The sequence below is a fragment of the Papaver somniferum genome, chromosome 7 (genome assembly GCF_003573695.1).
Source record: "Papaver somniferum cultivar HN1 chromosome 7, ASM357369v1, whole genome shotgun sequence".
Lineage (NCBI taxonomy): Eukaryota > Viridiplantae > Streptophyta > Magnoliopsida > Ranunculales > Papaveraceae > Papaver > Papaver somniferum.
In genome coordinates, this window is record NC_039364.1 from 133,279,255 (window position 1) to 133,295,449 (window position 16,195).

At 34.2% G+C, this 16,195-nt stretch overlaps 1 protein-coding gene and 1 long non-coding RNA gene across 4 annotated transcripts; one reads left to right on the top strand and one right to left on the bottom strand.

Moving 5' to 3' along the window:
- Window positions 1-2,483: 2,483 nt before the first annotated feature.
- Window positions 2,484-3,300, top strand: LOC113298462. Its single transcript, XR_003334198.1, has 2 exons — window positions 2,484-2,782; window positions 3,103-3,300. It is a non-coding gene; the product is annotated as an uncharacterized LOC113298462 (long non-coding RNA).
- LOC113298461 (isoprenylcysteine alpha-carbonyl methylesterase ICME-like) lies at window positions 2,825-9,798 on the bottom strand. 3 transcript variants are annotated; one of them, XM_026547216.1, is made up of 12 exons: window positions 9,252-9,798; window positions 8,495-8,571; window positions 8,241-8,310; window positions 8,040-8,120; window positions 7,546-7,620; window positions 5,882-5,983; window positions 5,672-5,809; window positions 4,982-5,047; window positions 4,733-4,876; window positions 4,245-4,335; window positions 3,769-3,949; window positions 2,825-3,044 (listed from the first exon to the last, which is right to left on the bottom strand). In XM_026547216.1, exons 1-11 carry the CDS (start codon window positions 9,404-9,406, stop codon window positions 3,785-3,787), a joined length of 1,164 nt encoding a protein of 387 aa, XP_026403001.1. In that variant the 5' UTR covers window positions 9,407-9,798; the 3' UTR covers window positions 2,825-3,044; window positions 3,769-3,784. The 3 variants fall into 3 exon arrangements, with proteins under 3 accessions (XP_026403001.1, XP_026402999.1, XP_026403002.1); XM_026547214.1 differs by lacking the exon at window positions 2,825-3,044 and having other exon boundaries at window positions 3,575-3,949; window positions 9,252-9,797; XM_026547217.1 differs by lacking the exon at window positions 2,825-3,044 and having other exon boundaries at window positions 3,575-3,949; window positions 8,241-8,318; window positions 9,252-9,390.
- Window positions 9,799-16,195: the final 6,397 nt, after the last annotated feature.

Below are 16,195 nucleotides of genomic sequence, written 5' to 3' on the forward strand. Positions count from 1 at the left end.
GTATTTCACTTGGTCAACGTTTTTCTGAAATACCTTTTTAATTTAAATCTTGTAAGAAAGAAGGCAAGGGGATTCGAACCACTAACAATGTGGTTTCTTGACTTTTTCACTTGGAAAACGTTTTTCAAAAATACCTTTTAATGTAGATATTATAAAAATAAAAAAGGAAAAGGGATTCGAACGAACACCTAACCATGTGGCTATAATATAATATAAGAGCTATTAGGCTATGCTGATGCTTTTGATATATGGTAATTTTTTTGCATAATATGCGTTTCTGGTAATGTATAGCTGGGATAATTACATTTAAAATCTTAATTTTTTAACGATATAAAAATGATAGTGAATCTACGATTCACGATTCAACATACGATTCGATATCTAAAAATAAAAAACGATTCGCTTCACGATTCACGGTTTCACAATCTTGCACCGGACCAATTACCATCACTAAATCTAGCGAGTGTGTACTTGTCAACCGAACTCAAATTATAATAACATATAATTTTCTTGGCAATCCCAGAAATACGTTCATCACCAGGTAGAATACGTTCCCACTAAATCGTATATGTCTGGACCACCAAGAGAACGTCCTCAAGGTGTAATCCAGGCAAATACTTAGCTTACTGTGCATTATGTTTTTCTGTTAGTTTCATTTTTGCACATAATTCTCAAAACTGCAAAGTGTTTTTCGGATTATACACGACAACATATGTACCGTTCATATTCTATATGTACTTGAAAAATATTAAGTTTTTATATCATATATTTGATTTTTCAGGAAATGTGCCTAACTAGACTATTTAGGTTTATACTCATTGTCTTAAAAGTTAACGAACATAACTAGAATTATACAACTGTGAATGGATGGTAACAATAATTTTGATTCAAAAAAATATGCATCAACTGTGACGTGTTTTACGCACGCAGAGTTATAATTTCTAGAATGTTGTGCTGTGTCGTGTTCCTTCATGTGATGTGTTTGTGCCTACTTTTTTTTTATTATGCGTACATTCCTCTAAAGTGTGTACAATTGACATATTCATTCGATTGGTTGATAGGTTAACTGATGGTCTCATTGTCATCCATGTTTAGAATTTCGACCCTCATTATGTAACTCCTTAAACTAGATCAATGGCTGAGAGCGAAATGTTACATGCTCACTCGTTAAAGAGTATGCTCAAAATCGGACTCTTGCACCTGCATGTGCCTGTTGTTCCAGATGTTTCTAAATTTTAGTGTAATTTGTTTGTACGATAAATGTGCCAACACTTGAAGCTTAACTTCTCTTGTTGACAGACACCGTTCGAACTTACACTGACTTTTCTCAATCCACCTCAACTACCTGAAGCTTATTGAGTAAACCATCATAAAATCTCATTCAGCTTCCATCCACGGCCCAGGTACGACCCAAATTCCCTTTTTGCGCAGAAGGTAAGAATCCTATTATAGGGACTCCAAGTTTCTGGTTTTGAGGGCTCACAAGAGGACAAAATCGGGTCATGAAATAGTAATCTTCAAAACCCCTTATCTTATTAATTTTGTTGATGGCTAGAATGCACTAGATTAATTAGTGCTAATAAAATAAAATTAACTAACTAAACTAACTAAGACTAGTGATTAGATTATACTAATAATTTGATTTATATCTAGTGTTTGAAAATCAAGATAAATTTTTTTTGATTTTTTAAAATTAATCTATGGTTGGGAAACCTAACCATAATCACAGTTGGGAACCCAAATTTTTCCACCCATAGACAAACTCACAAGTTTCATTTACGGTGTAAAATCCCAACCCTAGGTAGAGTAATCTACTATGGAAGTTCATATTTTCCCCATTGTAGAATTGATTTACGGTTGGGGGTTCATATTTTCCTAACCGTAACATTGATTTCTGGTTCGAAAATATTGATTTTCCAGCCGTATAGAATCCTGAAACTAATTTTTAAATCCCTAATTTGATCAAATCTTATCTATCCATGCAATTAAAATGATGGATTCTTACCTAAATCATATTGGTTGATTAACTAGTATTTGATTGTTCAATTCTTCATATTCTTGGGATTCATCATCATCGCTAATCGTTATTGAAGAAGTCAAAGAAGAGAGGAAGGGACGATTCTTTTTTCTTAAGTTTACGTTTAGTTTTTGGTGTTTAATAAGATCTAGTAGGTTAATTATTACTAACAGGTATCCAGGTTTATCATCAAAGGGTAATTTTGTATATTTGGAATAGACTCGATCCCTCTTTATTAACATAGATATTCGAACCTATAGGAGTCCTCAAAACCAAAAACTTGGAGCCCATAAAATAGGAAGTACCATCCGTCCATCACATGCATATTTATTCGAATCACATGCATGTTTTGAGATATATTCTTCCTAGTAATGCTGGTTGTTGTTAGGAATGATAACTGAGCATCTTATACCAATATTCTTATCAAGTTTTCACCATTGAAGTCTATTCTATTCTGCCAGTTAGAAACCTAGTCCTTGTGTAGGTAGGAATAATATCTGCTAATTACAAAGACCAAAATGATGTTATAAATAGTCCAGCGATTCAATGCAACCATCAAGTTTGGGTTTTTAGGTGTTAGTTACAAGAGGAGTTTTATCAATGGCATCAATGAAAGCTGAAAGACCTGTTGGCTCTCAACTGTTTGGGTCACTCAAGAAAGAGCCTGCTAAGGCTACTCCAGGTACAAGTACAACCAAGGCTCCATCAAGTTCCAAGTCAGCTCCTAAAAAGACCGAGACAAAGCCAAGGGAGCCCAAGAAGAAGGTAACTGGTTATAAATGCGATATTCATTTTTTTACTCATTCCTTTTTTTTTTCAAAACAACGACTTTTATATACACTTAAAAGTTTTCATCCATCAACACAGTTACACAGATGTCATTGCCTTTAACTGATCCATACATTCAAATGAGATTTTCAGTACAAAATGTACATATCTGCATCCAGGGACCAGGGTGTATGAAAACAACAAATAACTGAAAATACAATATCAAATTGAGGCTGCTGGGTACCTCAGTTGGCAGAACCTGCACCAATCCAATTGCATGAAAAGAGGTGTTCTGATTTAATTTATCATTTTTCCAGGCAAAGGCCGGTGCGAAACCAGCAGCTGCCAAACCATTAGCAAAGAATTAACAGGAGGGATGCAGACCTATGACAGTGTCACATGGTGGGTATGTGGTTTCTCGTTTTTATTACTACTAGTATCTATCTATATGTAAGTGGCTTGTTGTAATCACTTTATGAAATAAGAAATAAAGGGTTTGGTTCCTTATAAGTGCATTATTGAGTTAGATTCTAATACTTGTTCTCCAGGAAAATCATGTACATGACTCCTAATATATGATATAGTTATTATAAGATAATGATGTCGGTTGGATTCTATAAAAAAAAAATCTATATCCTGTTCGATGACAGAATTTTTCATGTCTTACTGACAGAATTTCAAATTCATTAACCAAACTTCGAATTTGAAAATGAAAACTAAAATGGACTAAACATATTATACAATGAATGAATAGTACTCAAATTCTTAAGTTCATTCAATAACAGAGGTGTAAGGAACAAAAAGAATGATGAAATGATATCACAACTATATAAACTGTAACATGCTGACATACTAAGAAAGTTGGCTCACATGACAATGTATAAATACAAACCTAGCAACAATGATCACAGCAACAACAATTCTATCAAAACAAATAGGGTACCAATAAATATAAGGTTATAAACAAAATGCGAAGGATCTACCTTGGAAATCAAATACTCAAAAAGGGCTGATTTTGCGAGCTAATTGTATCATGAACTCGGGTACAAGACGTCGTCTAGGAAGCATCACCTCTTCTTCATTTGTAGAGGCGGCCCCTTCACTCCTACGAATACATGTACAAATATCTTTGAGCAGCTGATCAGTACCACCTCTTAGAGGATCCTGCATTTCGATATAATAAACTTTCAACTATCTTCATAATGGGAGTAGAAGTGTCAAAAGAACAAACAGTGGGGTCTGTCACTTCTTGAAGAAGAACTCCTATGGCACCTAAGTTGAACAAATCTCAACTCTCTTATGTATTACGGTCCAACAGTAGATCGGACTGTTCTTCAAGAATAGGATTAAAAACAATTAACCATGCAATAACAGGAGACAAAAACAGGACTTGCCAATGAAATTAAGAACTCGATGTAATCATGTAACTTGCAACGATAGTGCTGTACTTTTACATTACCTGAAGAAACAAATCTGTATGAGTTTTCCCATCATATATAATTAATTCAGTTTTAACTCCAACTTTCCGAAGAGCATCAGCAAAAGTCTTACTGCCAAAGAAAAAAACAATACAGGTATGTGAAAACCATATTAAGATGTCAGATAAAAATGCCATCATCATAAGCTACAGTTAAGATTGAGAGTTAGACGAAATACACCTTTCCTAGTCTAGGGCCAAAATTTGAAGATAAGTAAGTTGATTTATTATTTTTAAAAAAGAGAAGGATGGATACATACATGGTAAGCTAGTGGGTATATATGGGAACAAAATAATACTGCCCATTCTTTTGCGAGAAAAGGGAAAACAAAGCGGGCTTTAGATATAGACTTATAGGAACTCATATGAAAATGATGTCATAAAAGTAGATCTCAGAAATAAAACAAGCTTAACAATCATTGTGGAAATCAAAGATAGGAGTTGTAGCACTCGTTAGAAGAGGCCAGCACCTGGCATCTGATGGTATTGAAACATCTTCACTTCCATGTAAAAGAATAATAGGAGGCAGACTATTAACTCCATTATTTAGACCGTGATCTTGCACCACTATTTCAGGGGAAAAGCGCCGCAAAGATTCCTCCCCTTCCATTATGCTGCAATGATACTTCACAGAAGTAAGTTTTACAAGTTGAAAAATAACAGAACAATACGTGGAGAGAAAATAGTGTTTGTAGCTCCATGTAGAACTGATTAGGCACCTGAGAAAAATGGATCGATAAAGGCCTCGCGCATGAAAGTGATCAACCAATTTACATAAGTTGTACCTGATGAAAATTAGTTAAGAGAATAATATAAATACACCTCCAGATCTTTGTGAAATTTATTTTTTTATCATCCCAACGAAATTAAATATTGTGTTCTTTACATCACATGCAGAATGTAAGAAACAAATTTCCCCATCCAAAACAAGAAAATAAAATAAATTGCCAAATTGGTAACAAGCAATCTTGGTATTGGGAATGAAACAGTCAGATAACTTCTGTAGAATATAGATTAAGGAACTAGTGTAGACATAAATTATCTTAGATTTTTCTATAGCAACAAAATTTCGTGAGTATCTTAGTATATGCATATGACCATGCACTAAGCAGTGTCATGAATCACCTAAAACCTTTTTAGTTATGAATTCTGATCTGTTTCAGTCTTTTGCTAAGGACTTCGGTAATCTCAAATATTTAAATGTAAACATAGATAGAAGAATAAGCGGCAATCATTAGTGCAGCTGCTACTAAATTGGAAATCAAGGTTTCATTTCTTAAAATGTTTAGAAGACTTATTCTAAATATTTGTCAAACTATCAGTAAGATCCTAGTTTTCTAGCCGAGACTCCTAAATAAATCTTAATACATTTGTAGAAACAATCTCAGAAACAGGCAGTTTATACTTACCCTCCAGATATTCCAAAATAAGCTTTTATCTGGGAGGCACTCCAAGAGTTCTCCCGTTCAGCAGATGCATGGGCTGCTTTTTCCACAAGGGCACAAGCAGCGATATGTGCACCAGCCGATTGCCCCATTAAATAAATCCTAACAATAAACATAAGTGAGAAAATATGTAAAGAACGGAGTAGAAGTAACAGGCACAAATTAAGAAATTACCTGTTAAGATCACCTCCATATTCAGCAATGTTGTTGAGCACAAATGAGATCCCTTGAGAAGCATCTTTAACCATATCACTAATGGTTCCTTGAGGAAAATTTCTGCATATCCAGATGAACCATTAGAAGCTTTAATTTGAGCAAGTACACAGGTTTTATAGAGACTACATAACTGAAATAGTCAGTTATAAGAATATTTCAATAAAATGATCACTTATTGGAACTCTGTATCCAAAATGACATGAGCACTAGTCCCTTCATGACATTTAAGGCACAAGTACCATGTCATACAAGTACCAAATACCCAAACACATCTAGTCATATCCTCTTGGGTTCGAGACCTGTTTCTTGCTGAATTGACATAAACTCCTTGACCTTGAATCATGTCTTGTGGAAATGCTTTCTTTAGACGCATTTGCGGATGAGTCCATGGCCATTTTGGTTTCAGGGTAAAAGATACTCTCAAAGAGGTATACAAACTGGCTAAAACAAGAAACACTTCTGAACCAGAAGCCTGGATGGTGGCTATTGGCAACAGAAACAACTGTTAAACAAGCATATGTTAACTGTTTCACCAGTCAACTAAAAAAAAAAGAAAAAAACTGCAGAGTAGGATAGAGACAAAATAATCGACTCTCGCCAACCTGGGGTCACAAATGAGGCCAGTCAAAGACTGCAGTTAGGTTCCATCAGGGAGGGACATCTTAATATTTTCTATCTTAAGGCCATCCTGGCAGAGTAAGGCAGGGATTAGAGTCCTGTTGTCTGACCATTTTAGTTGTTTTGGTGGGTGCATTGTTGTGGGTCTAGGATATTTATCCGCCGATCTACAAAAAGGCCTGCTACATTGTTTGGCACAGAATGGGCAATGGACAATGGTTGGAGCAAAATCTGGGAGATCCCTGACTCATTGTCTGCAATTTAAGTGGACAACGCTGGGGCCTTCCATGGGTCCTTAAACCAAGATGATACAGAACCGAGTTGACCATCTCAAGCTGAACTTTCTCTAGTGCCTTTCACGGGAGCTAAATTTATATTGTATTAGACTAACTGGCTTGTAGGGATGACCTCATTACTCTTTAGACCTTGTAGTGGTGCAGATGTCTTTGAGCATCCCCTACTTTAAGCTCTCGTTAATATAGCTTATATTTAGCTGGTTTGTGGGGCTGAGTCCAGTAGCATGGTCATGATGCTGTTGTTTAGTTCCACTCTTCCCTAGTGTTGTTTAGGGTAGCCGGTTTCTTCTTGAAATTCTTTTGCTTCATAAAACAAAAGGAGAAGTACCCAAACACATCTAGTAGATGTAAACAGAGACAGGTTGATATTGACGTGGTTCAAAATTTTAAGTTTTACTTTACAGCCCACCAGGTGGTGACAGGGATAGAACTATCTTGGTTTGTTTGTTCATCTTTCCCGAACTGCACCTATCTATTATCCTAGCATGTGATGAAATACTCTCAGTTGAAAGGTCTCATGTTTTCAACTAACAAAGCATTTGTTCTACATAGGACACTGATTGAATGCATAAAATGTAAATGCAAGTAAACTATAAAACTTGGCAGTGGGCACTTCCCAAAGTGGTCGCACTGGCGATGATTATTAGAAGTAATCTGGTATTAGAAAGCTCTTACTTCAATAGTAGAGGTTGAATTATGTGACGTTACCTGTAATCTACACATGCCACAATGAAGTCGTTTTCTGCTAATTGCAGCCCCAAAAGAGAGCCCCAGGCTTTGTACCTGCATCAAAAGAAATGCCAAATCACAAGTATTTAGCACGAAAGAAGAATAGGTTCATTTTCTTTAATGATGCCTTTCCTACACTTATTTCGGTTTTGTCTTATTTTGGTAGATTCTTTGGGAGGAGGGTTGGGTAATACGTGCTAGAGGGGACTTCTTGTATCTACCATTAATAAAACAAATTTTCTTTTGGTTCCTTAACAGGCCATGTATCAATAAAGCAGACACATGTTAATATCCACAAGTGGTATGAAATGTCTTATAGTACAATGGTAATTACTGCAGTTTAGCAGTGAAGTGGAGAGATGTTTCTTAAGGTCCCTTTACCGTCATTTTGCCCACAACTTTCTCTCGTAATCACATCCTATATCAATTGAACCTTCTATCAAAAGCACATCAATAATGTCAAGAATTCTTACCCAATTATCCAAGCTCCACCAGTTATAAATATGACAACAGGCTTCAACCCATCATTGTTTATAGGTAAATACAGATCCAGCCTGCATGACTGCAACTTCATCAATTATGAATTACCTACGCCAGACAACTCATGAAAATCATGAGCAAGCTTTCATGTATAGAGTAATAACATCAATTAACCCCATCTGTAGTTTGCGTACCTATTTCTTGGTTGATCTCCATAAACTATACTTCTCCGGACTTGACTTGAGAAGAAATAGTAATATGCTACTGCAGAACTATAAGATTTGTTATAGAAAAGGGGACATGTGGCTGGATCTAAAGCGTGAGAAAATGAAATACAAAGCGTACAACTAAAAGTACTCAACTTAGTCATACAGATGAACTTTAAGGAATCACATAGATATGAGCACATTGAAAATGTTAAAAGTACTGATCCGCAAATAGCACGAACCTTGAAGAAAACCAGGCATAAGAAGCATAGCATAACAACCAAGAGCGAGAAACTTCGTAATCCATCTGTAGCCTACCCTGAACAAAAATAGAAGAATCGAAAGTATGTCATCTAATATTTAGTTGAGAACAAATTATCCAATTTAGCGTCAAGTTTATGGGAAACTTTCTGCACCAAGTATCTACAGTTTCTACACACGAGTTATGACTTCCTTTAAATGGTATGTGCTACGATAATCAACATTTCTAGATATCTTACTATTTTTCATTCATTTCTAGATATCTTACAATAGGTTAAAACTCACCATAAGGTATGCATTCTCTAGTTTCAGACAGTTAGACTTCAAATTGCTATCTGAACACGAATGTACAAGTATACAATTGAAGGACTTGCATCTCCGATGACAACATTTCCCGGAGAAGAGTTCTTTTGAGGCAAAATTCATGCTTATTGCAAGACAAAACACTCAAAAATAAATAAATTTACTAGGCCTTTAACATAGCCGTCAAAAGCAAATTGCTAGCTCTATTATACTAACATTTTCATCTCTGAATTTGCTCAGAAATTACTCAAGTAAGTACAGAAACACATATCTAAGTTTAGATGAACACATGAAAACTTATAAAAATTAGAATGTCCTAATCATAAAATATAAGACTGTAACTAATCTTGATAAGATTGACAATTATTTTTACAAGAGTGAACCAAAACCACCAATGTCTGATAGAAATAAAAAAACTGATGAGATAGAGGTTACCCGAGATAACGCAACAACTCGAAACTAAGACGAGTAATTAAATAAGTCTCAGCAGCAGCATGTCTAACTTCTCTTCCAAAAGACTGTTGACGTTCAGCACAAAAAGAACGGATTGAGATTTCCCTACCAAGTCTCTTTCTGGTTTGGGTTTTCATTGAATTGTTGTGATTGGTGGAAGTTGATGTTTTAATAAAAGCCCTAGATAATAAGGGTTTCTTCAATGAATTCGTATCTTCAATAAAGGATGAAGAAACATGTGCTTCTTCGTCTTCTCATCGGCTTCGCAGTCACTATAACAGAAGAGGGAATAGAGAAGAAGAAGAATAGGAGAATTTGATTTCTGGGAATTTGTGGTGTTGTTTCGATTCAATCTGTTATGGGTTTTATAATATTGAATTCTGGATTTGGATCTTTTGATATCGAGTGGTGTTTCTGAAGAACATGAAAGCGAATCAAGATCAATCATTTTATTTTTGTTTATTCTATTTTCTTTTATTTTTAAATTTCTTTTTCTTTTGATTTTTTATGTCCTTCTCCAAATTGTTTGAATTGTGGAGGTAAAATGACATCATCCCACTATTTCAGGAATAGAAAATAATTGATCGCAGGAAATATCAAATTATCAATAGTATGATGATGCGATCAACCCCACTGTAGAGTAGACAGGTGGAATTATGTCCCTTGTAAATGACCTCTTTTGGACGCGTTTCCAAAGTGTAAAAATCTTAAAATAACATGACACTTAAAATTCAAGATCTTATTTTCGAAATTCTTATTGACGATGCAAGGATTGAGATCATAAACAAGATAAGCTAAGTAGGGATAAAAGAAAAAGTTTATATTAGATTTATTTTAATAACCTTGTTCTAAGTCCATACAATCATTTTACGTGTATATTTAAACAAAGCTTGTTATATAAGAATTAGAGGATTTAAGATGAGCTTTAGGTGATTTTTTTTTGTTATTTAAAAATGATCCGTAAAGAAAAAGGTGTTAATAAGCCATCCACCAAGGATGATCTTTGACCCTTTGCATAGGAGATGACGCTCTTCCTCCACGTATAACATACGCCATAGATAATTATTATTATTTTCCGCTTTATTGATAATAATAACTGAATCCCTGAATAATAATAATAATTGAGAATTTTCATTACTTAGAATAACATGATATTGTTCGGGCACTGCAAAGTACTTCAAATAAATTGTTTTTGATAAAATTGAGAAATTATCATTATTAACTAAACTTTTTAGCAAATAAATCAACTACGCTAATACGATCGTGAATGTGATAGTAATAAAAACCTTTCTTAAAACAACCAAGCATAATTTGGCATTCCTTCGTAATTTGTGTGGATTTGCATCGAAATCTCTTGAGATTTAATGACATTCTTATCATCTCACACAAACAAGATGTCAGATGTTTTTTTCACATTCAAACCCATCTAATTGCCTCTTATTGTGATAACCATTTTATTTCTTTTGGACCTATTGTTAGGGCAGAGGTGGCTTAGACATGTAGGTACATTCTGTTGTTTTCCAAGAAAATTGCAATTGCCTCTTTTGTGATAACCATTTTATTTCTTTTGGACCTATTGTTAGAAGAGAGGTGGCTTTGACATGTAGGTACATTACATTGATATCCAGGAGGATTTCTCCTGCTCCTGCTACCATTTTCAACTTGAAAATTAGTTATCCACAACTACCAATACAATTAGATAAATCTAATAGTAAGTGCCTACAGGTAGGAAAGCAAGAAAGCAAAATTGTTGTAATCAAATTTTGCAGGTGACTTTTTCTTTTGTAGTTGTTGATGTTATGTTGTTTATGTTATTGTTTTCGTGGTTATTTTCAAACTTAAAAAGGGGATATGTTAAAATATCTTATTATTATGGAACTGATTCTTTAACGCCCCTATTTTATTATCTTTTTAGTAAATAATCTGATCATGTTTCATTCAATCCAAGAAGGTGGCTACAAGATTGTTTACGAGAAAAAATAACATCAAAATACAAGAAAAGTAAAACCCAAGTACAAACAAACATACCAATTACATTACATGGAAATCACGAAGCGGAAAATCAACCAACCATGAAGGTGCCAAATTTTTGTACGAGATATGGACAGAAAAGATGGTATTACCTGGAATCAGTTTCGACTATTTTGGATGTTTGTCCTCTTTAATGGAAATGCGCCAAAAAGAAGGGAGTACTTAGCTCTTAATCTTGTACATATGAACGAAAAATCAGGATTCCCTAATTCCATTTTGTTGAAGATTAACTCAAAGTCATGCGCTTAAATTATTGATGTTCGTGAAACTATAATAATAAGTCATAAAACAACTATCAGAGATCGAACGAGTCATCATTGCAGTGAAGAAATAATTGCTCTGAAAGCGAAGCCAAAATCGTCCATATAGTGAAGAAATATGTCAACAGACACCAAAAATGGCAAAACAACATCTTATTCAATTAGATAATTTACTAGAATCAAGAAAAACAAAAATCCTTCCTCAGATCTAGTCCAAACAGACCAAATCAGAGCAAGGCGTTGGTGACAGCTACTAGTGTTTCAAGGCCTCTGGAGAGAGGGAAAGAAAGAAGAAATTTCCCCGTTTATTTTAACATAAACTAGGCTCACCATTAGGAAATCCATTAGCGACGACAATTTTGGTCATGTATCATTAACATAGTTAATATTTCACAACCTGAGGTAATGTTATGGTGCAAAATTACACAGTTCACACGTCATGAATAATAATATAGGTCACCCCTATATTTACCGACTCTTCACATCTGTTGCGGGCCACTAAAGCTACTAAATGCAACCAAAATATGTATAATGGGGTCTATTCGACTATTATAAAACCAAAAGAGGTTTGAGAACCTAACAATAATGTTAGAGGGGACGGTTATTTATAAGATATGAGAGGAGAAATTGAAAACAGAACATGGTCATGGAAAGTGAAAAGACTATGGCCTTTAAATGATAATACATTGAATGAGCATGTAATGAATGAAAAATAAGGATAAAATAATGGTGAAATCATGATGACGGACACTAAAAATTCATAAGAATGGGTGAAGAATGACAATAAACAGCTAGCCTATGTTATTTCTTCAGAAAAAGTCTCAAAAGTCATGTCTGAAAGAATAGCTAGTGGTTAGGGAGCTCAGGAAGAACTCCAATCAATGCAAGAGGACTTAGAAGAATTGATTATGAAACCCATTTTGATGAGATTTTATCATTTGATGGAGGTTATATAATATTTTCGCAACTATTTATGGAACTTGTTACTCGGATACCTCACTTGCCAAAGTTTATAAACCTGGATGGAGTTTTAGAAAGAATCATGTACATATAGAGTTCCATCGAAATTTGTCCTTCAAATCGGGATTATTTGGATCCACTCGAGTTTCTAACGAAGGCAAAAAAAAAATTAAAACGTGACACAAATACTTGGCAAGAGGCGACCACACTTGAACCGGTCGAGTCGTGCAGTTGGTGGAGGCTTTAACTGTTATACAAAGCCCAAAAGGTCTTTTGAAGTTCAAGATGCAATAAATTGACTAAATTTGGTGCGACAAACCAGAGGATACTCGAGACAAGTCTAACCCCGTTTCCGGAGATGAGACAAGAGATGTTACAGAGAGCGGTTCAAGCATTTTATCTAAACTTGCATAGTATATTTTGTGTTTCTTTTATGGTTGATAATTTTACCGTGAAGATTTATAAGTTTGGAACAATTTAGGGGTAAAAATACCATCTTTTATAAAAGTTATCAATATATAATTTATGTCGTTCCGAAACTCCTTACGCTCAGTCATCTTCCTTTTGTAGTCTCACATTATTTTTGAAATTTTCCTAAAAATTTATTTGTGGAGTGTTAACTATATATATGCGGTTTTTGTGAAAACTAAGAATACATTCGTGAGAACTATGGAGCCTCCAATTACAATCTCTTCTGGTGATACCTGTGTATTCCTATGGTTGTTCACAAAATCACAACTTCGGAAGATGAAAAATCATACCCTGAGGAGAAAATTCATTCAGTAAAAGGAAGAAGAAGAATATGAAGAAGTGAAAAGCAAATTGCTCCAACCATCAGCGATTTACAGCTTTTCTTGAGGAACTTAAGAAGACTAAGGTAAACATTTAGTCCCTTGAAGGTATTATGCAAAAATCTCTCGATATTCAAGAAGCACTTGTCAAATAACAACACAATAGGTTTGAAGAAATCAATTTCATCAATCACGAAACCTATGTTTCGATTTAGGTTATTGACAATGAGTTCGGGAATGATGTTGATTATATAAGGGTATTTTGTTATAGTTAAATCCTTGTAAGAATTTTATTTTTATTATTTTTAAGGAGGAACACTGGCTTTTGGAGTAGCCTTTTAGAGTAGCTTATTTTTATGTTAACATTAGCTACTTCAGATATTATCATCTTGCAATTATTGAAGTTTTTTTTTGTTAAATTTATTGTGGATATGATTGATTATTATGTGTACAACTTATTTTGTAAGTTTTGTTCTTTGTTATCATATTTTTGGTGATTAGAACGGATATCTCATTTATTTTCATGGGTTAAGCTCTTAACTCTTTGTGTTCTTAACTGGCTAAAGATTAAATTTTAAGAATTGCATATTGATATTCCCATGATTACACTTTGTGAATATATTGAAGGGATTCCATAAGACGATCTTAGTTGTCGCCTTTCCTCCTCGAAACCATAACTGGCAGGGAATAAGATCGAGAACTTTTAGTCTCGACGTCCGTATATGGCTAGGGAAGATATAATTATTATGTTGAGTCATATCACTAAAAGTACGCTCTTTGTTCGTAACTGGCCTAGAGAATAAAAAGAAAAAAGTGATGTTATTTTTCTCACGAAAGTAATGGTTCTTGGTGCCTATAACATTAAGATCATTGTTTTTAACTTCTTTGTTCGTAACTGGAAAGAATAGAGAAAAAATACGTGGGATACAAATTTACTTGTAAATTTGTTAATGTCCAAGAAATACTTCTCTTGTAGTTAGACAAAGGTCGCTCATATTGTTCTCTTGAGAATGACATCAAATGGGGGAGAGTTCAATTTTGAACTTGTGCTCAATTGTTATTTCTTTATGAGGAGTGCATCTATGGAATTATCGGAGATGACTGTACATTTATCTCTCCTTGATGAAGACGCTAAGTTTACTTAGTGAAATCATCTAAAAATTTGGTGTGTTATCTTTAGTCTCGATAAATCTTTTGTGTGGTTCATTTCGATCCCTTGTTTTTTTACCTTTTTGTTGACAAAATAGGGAGAATTATTTACTAGTATTGTATTATAACATATGGATATTCGGAGCATCATGTAAGAGGGAGTGAAACACAAGCGCAGGTTTCACCTATTATGTAAAAGAGATCAGTACGGACTAAGGGGTGAACATATCATCGTAGTATTTCTTCAAAGTTTTGGTAAAATTGAACTTTGAGGTATGTAAAAATGCCACGCACCGACGTACAACCATTGAGTATATTGACTTTGTCATTCTAAGAAGATCTAAATGATTATTCTCGTAAGTCGATATCCCTATGGATCTTCAACAACAAAGGTACTGAAACGATCATTGTAGAACCATAAAAGAAGTTGAAGAACGAAGAATTCAAGCATGATGGATATTGAGCTTATAGGTTTATTTTATTAAACCCATATGTATTAATAGTCATGTCACTAAAATTGACAAATACTAGGGAGATTGTTAGAGCGCTACTCGGTCGAACTCGCAAGTTCTGTTATCTCAAGCTTGTTGTACAAAACTATATCTTGATTTTTAGTTTACTGAAGTCAAGTATCGGAATTGTATTAGAGTATGGTAGTTGAGTATCGGACATCATTGAATAACTGATGGAGGGAGATTTATGGAAACTAAATCGATTGTTTTCCTATTATTATTTGTATTTTATTAATGATAATTTTAGTAGGAATATAATTAAAATTCAGATTTATTAATTAGGGTAATTTTGTAATAGTTTAGAAGTTTATTAAGAGTTTTAATAAGTTAGGAAAGTTGCCTAAAGGTAGTAGATACCTTGAGAAACAATTTTTTGACATTTTTGTTAAGTTTGTGGTCGTTTAGGGGGGGTTATCTATATAAGGAGCTCCAGAAACGAAAATTAGGGGAATCTTTTGATTTATGAAGTCATATTCTTATTGTTAAACTTGGTTTAACTTTATTGTGATTTTTATTTATAGTCGAGTTAATCTGAGGTCTAAATAATCATCTAATCCATAGTTGTGATTTTTCGGAATCGCGAGGTCTGAAACAATCATTCATAGTCGTATTCTTCGGAATAATTCGAGGTCTGAACATCTATCGGTTACTTTTTCTATTTTTATTCCACTACGTAAATTTTCATCTTTTAAACGCTTCCGAACTGCATCAGTTGGTACCAGTGTTAAGTTGATTCTAGGGTTGATAAGATGTTATCAAGAGTACAATTCGGTCGAGGTCAAGGAGGTGCTCAAGAAGATTTTAATGAAATAATGGAAGATATCAAAGGTGAAAAGCGGGGGTCTAACAACCTCACCCAATATTTCGATTAGCAATCTATATGGACTAACTCCAATATACTTTCTAGAGAATCAACTAGACAGTCAGACTCAATCTAGATAAAAGTATATCAAAGAGTTAATATCTCAATTTCTCGATTTGATCTTTACTCAAGCAAATAGAAATCTGCGAGAAATACTAGAGATATAAACTTGGATGGTACCAAAGACCAATATCCAAGTGTCAATCAATTTAAATCAACAACCAAATGTTGGATATTCTAATTGATTGATCTTAACGAACAACCTGTGATATTTAAATTATATAACAAAATATAATGCAGAATAGAAATAACACAGACACCAAAAATTTTGTTAACGAGGAAACCGCAAATGCAAAAAAAT

Coding starts and splice junctions, on each gene's coding strand:
- LOC113298461 (XM_026547216.1), bottom strand. CDS start 9,406: ATGAAAACCCAAACCAGAAAGAGACTTGGTAGGGAAATCTCAATCCGT. Junction 8,572..9,251: donor GAGTTGTTGCGTTATCTCGG/GTAACCTCTATC, acceptor ATTTTTGTTCAG/GGTAGGCTACAGATGGATTA. Junction 5,984..7,545: donor GTGGCATGTGTAGATTACAG/GTAACGTCACAT, acceptor CTGGATATGCAG/AAATTTTCCTCAAGGAACCA.